This window comes from Coffea eugenioides, chromosome 2 (assembly GCF_003713205.1).
Source record: "Coffea eugenioides isolate CCC68of chromosome 2, Ceug_1.0, whole genome shotgun sequence".
NCBI lineage: Eukaryota > Viridiplantae > Streptophyta > Magnoliopsida > Gentianales > Rubiaceae > Coffea > Coffea eugenioides.
In genome coordinates this window covers 44,609,314-44,613,104 of record NC_040036.1, presented here as the reverse complement: position 1 = coordinate 44,613,104, position 3,791 = coordinate 44,609,314, and the positions used below count along the sequence as shown (strand labels likewise).

The 3,791-nt window shown below is 32.3% G+C and overlaps 1 protein-coding gene across 1 annotated transcript; it reads left to right on the top strand.

Annotated features, from left to right (window-relative positions):
* Window positions 1-2,077: 2,077 nt before the first annotated feature.
* LOC113759794 (pectinesterase inhibitor-like) lies at window positions 2,078-2,644 on the top strand. The gene has a single exon (XM_027302369.1). It carries the CDS (start codon window positions 2,078-2,080, stop codon window positions 2,642-2,644), a length of 567 nt encoding a protein of 188 aa, XP_027158170.1.
* The last annotated feature ends 1,147 nt before the right edge of the window (window positions 2,645-3,791 follow it).

Genomic DNA, 3,791 nt, shown 5'->3' with positions numbered 1-3,791 from the left:
ATATATTAAAGATAAAACAATTGTAAAATCCGAGAAAGACATTATCATTTTAGTTGAAAAATATTCCTGCATTGGATATTGACTCATTTTATGTTTTAGACATATTTTCACATTAAAATCATTAATTTAGTTTTGACAAGTGATGTAAAATGTCACAATAACTGTGTTGAATTCATTTATCCAATAAAACAAAGAGAAAACCTAGTAAACCATTCACTTAAAATGTTCATTAATTTCATACAACTTTGTTTAATATTAACCAAACGAGTACTTTCTTGTTTTGCCGATGTTTTTTGAATTTATTTTTTTCAATATTTTCTTTTTCTACAAGTCTTAAAAAAATTATTATTCTATATCTTCTTCCAAATTAGATTGCATTTTTCCTTTCAGTTTGTCATTTTGTTTAGGATAAAAGGTTTCAAGTTCATAATTTTTCCCTTTTTTAGCCATGAAAGTCTTGATTTGGTTTGGTTTAGAATTTAGGAATCTCTTTGTAGTTAAAAAGAAATAAAAGTATAAAAATATGTTACTTTAACTATCTTGACAGTATTATGCATCTTTTAGATCCATAGAAGAAAAAAGCACAAAGTTGGCCGCACTTGTGTGCCTAGTTTTATACAAGTAAATTATTGTATTTCTAAATTTATGTTGCAAAAAAAAAGACAGATAAAAAAAAAGAAAAGAATAAGAAGAGATGAAATTGAAGTACAAATAGTCCAATTTTCACCTACCTTTATTGGTTTATTTGAAATGGTCATTTTCATCATGTGCAAAATTCTTACCTCGCCAAAGGTTCTCCAAAACTAATGACATTACCTCTTAAATGCTAAAATTCGTCAATTATGGTCCTTTTATCCATACTAATGAGAGCCCATTGGGCACCCATTAACTAGATGGTATCTTACATTGTTGATTATTTTCTTATTTGGGATCACTAATATAAATTCCCAATTTGTCAAGATATTGAATGCAGTTGAATGCCTTGCCAAATTATAAGTCTATACGATGTTGTTTTTTTGGTTCTTTTGTAATCTCATATGTAACTCTGTCTTGCCATATTTTCTACCACATGTTACCATATATTGAATTCTCTTTGTCTTCACTTATAATTATGCGGTGTGCTCAAAAGGTCGAAAGGACTTTTTGTATCTATTAATGTAAATAAATCTCATGTATTTAGTAGTACCATTAGCACTAATTAGGATGTAATCTCTTGCATTAATTGACGACGATTAGCATATTTCCATGTAGAATTAGTATCAATTAGATATATTATCTTGAAGATATTACCTATTTTTGTTGTGCTTGTTTCTTCAACAGTCTAAATTCATTGTACTAGATGTTTAAATTCATTTTACATAAGTATGGGCATTGTCTCATCGTGATGCAAACTAGCATTTTAATACGTGCAAGGCATTGCCTCATAATACAAGCTAGCATTTTGGCCCATGCAAGGCGTTGTGTCATGATACAGACTGGCATTTTGATTCATACTATGCACGGATTTATACATTAAATAATAATAATAAATTTTAAAAATAGTTATATGCAAAAGAGGTTAATAATACCTTCCTTCACCCTACCTGTTTTCGACCCAATTGGCCAATCCCGCACCATTCTTACAAATTCTTTGTTACGACCTTTTCCACCCATTTTATTTTTAGTGTTTCCAAAATAATAGTTCAGAATATTATTATTTACTTTTAGTTATGGTCATTTCTATTTTTTTCAAATTATACTTATTCATAACTTTGGAAAGTTTTTAATTTTAGGTTGTATGTTAGTTTTTTTTAATTAGCCAATTTTAGGAAATATTGCTATTTGATAGCTTTAATATGGTAAGCATATAATTGAATGCGGGTTAAATGCCTTACCAAATTATGAGTCTATAAGAACTTCCTTTTTTTTTCCGTAAACTGATAGAAAACTCCGTCTCCGTCTTGGCTTATTCTCTATCACTTATTACCATTGTCTTCGCTTATTTTCTGTATTAAAAGGCCTTCAGCCTTTTCCAGTCCTCATCTTAAAAATTTCAAAGCCATTACTCAGCGGAAGATTAAAACAGCTTTAGGAGATTATGGCTACCATTAGAGTTGGCCTGAGTCTCGTGCTTTCGATAGCAACATTCCTCCTGCTCGTTCTTACCTCTCGAGGCACTGCAGCCGAGGATTTCCATACGTGGTGTAAAAAGACAACCCACAGCGCCAAGTGTATTGATGTGATCTCTGCCGATCCTCGAAGCGATTTGAAGACTAGTCCCAGCGGCTTTTGCACCATACTCAACGATGAGACCAAAGCAATTGCTGCTGGGACCTCATCAAAAATCTCAAGTTTTCTAAGAACCACCACAGATCCTCTTCTTAAAAGTGCCCTCCAAGAATGTTCAGAGTCATATGATAGAGTCAACTTTAGATTGGACCAAGATTTTTCAGTGCTAAATCATGAAACGTATCCAACACTTGCCATATTACTCACAGAAGCTTATGGTCAAGCTCAAGAGTGTGAAGATGTGTTGAATGACCCAAAGCCACTTGAACCTTCATTAACGCCAGAAATCCAATCTGTTGTAGACATAGTTGAGACTATCTTACAGATTCTAAATCTTAACGAGTGTAACAAACGGACAATGCTACAGTGCCTATAGTTATGGTAACGATATTAGGAAAACCTGCTATTATAGGTTTCTATTACCTTTAGTGACAGATCCAATTTTTTAGCGACTTTTTAAATATTATATTAAAATAATTAATATTAAATTTAGTAAGTTTTTAATTAAAACTAGTAAGTTTATGCCTGAAAGATAAGTTTTAGTCAGAAATAGAAATTTACACTTTGAGTAATTTAATTTACTTATTATTTGACAAAAATTACTTATTTTTGAATTAAACTTACTAATACTACAAGTAAAAAATGTTCATATTTAAGTAAAAAAGTTACCAGTTTCTGAAAACAGTTTTGGGTTCCTGAAACACTTTCGGATATCATCTCTTTAAAGTCATCTGCCTTCTTATTACTTAGTTCTCAGTTCCAACATACGATTGAATTCCCAGGCAAAGGTTTCCACTTTGATCCACACTTTCTCTTGGTTACAATTGAATAAATTTTCTCACTTCAAATTTTCATCTTCAGTTCCCACTTTCCCTCTATCCTTTCTCATCGATCGGTTGTTTTTGGGTGCTTCCATATGCAGACACAATAAAAGGGTTAGCGACGGTGGTAGCCAACCAAAGAGCGTATGAAAAATAGCAGTGACGAGGTTAGACCATCATGTCCTCTTGAAATCGTTTGATTATATTGCTGTAATTTATTTATAGTTCATTTGTTTTGTTTGTCAAGATTTTCTTGCAAAATCAAGGCTGAGAATTTGAAGATTTTATTGCAATTTTGGGGCTGAAAATGTCCACTGAAACATCTAGGAAATGGTTGTAGTTTTGATTGTCTACGGGTAAAATATGCTTAATAGCCATATGAGACTAGGCGTTTAAGTTAAATGTGATTAATTTGTGAATGCATATAAGATGTTTGGTGAAATGTCAAAGAGAAATCTGTGTGTTATGATTGCTACTCTGTGCTCTTCAGCAGCCAGAGATGAGACCAGCTCTTAAAGAAATCACCCTCGTCAGTCGACAACAGCGCTCAAGATCACCCTTGGGATTGGCTGAAAATAGACCTATTTCTGTTGGAAACTAAATAATCATATTAGAGACCTCTTCTTCTTCGTCTTCTTCTGTTCCCCCCCCCTTTTGTCTTATGGGTTTTTCTAGCTTTTCTTTTTTTTTGTTGTTGGGGTT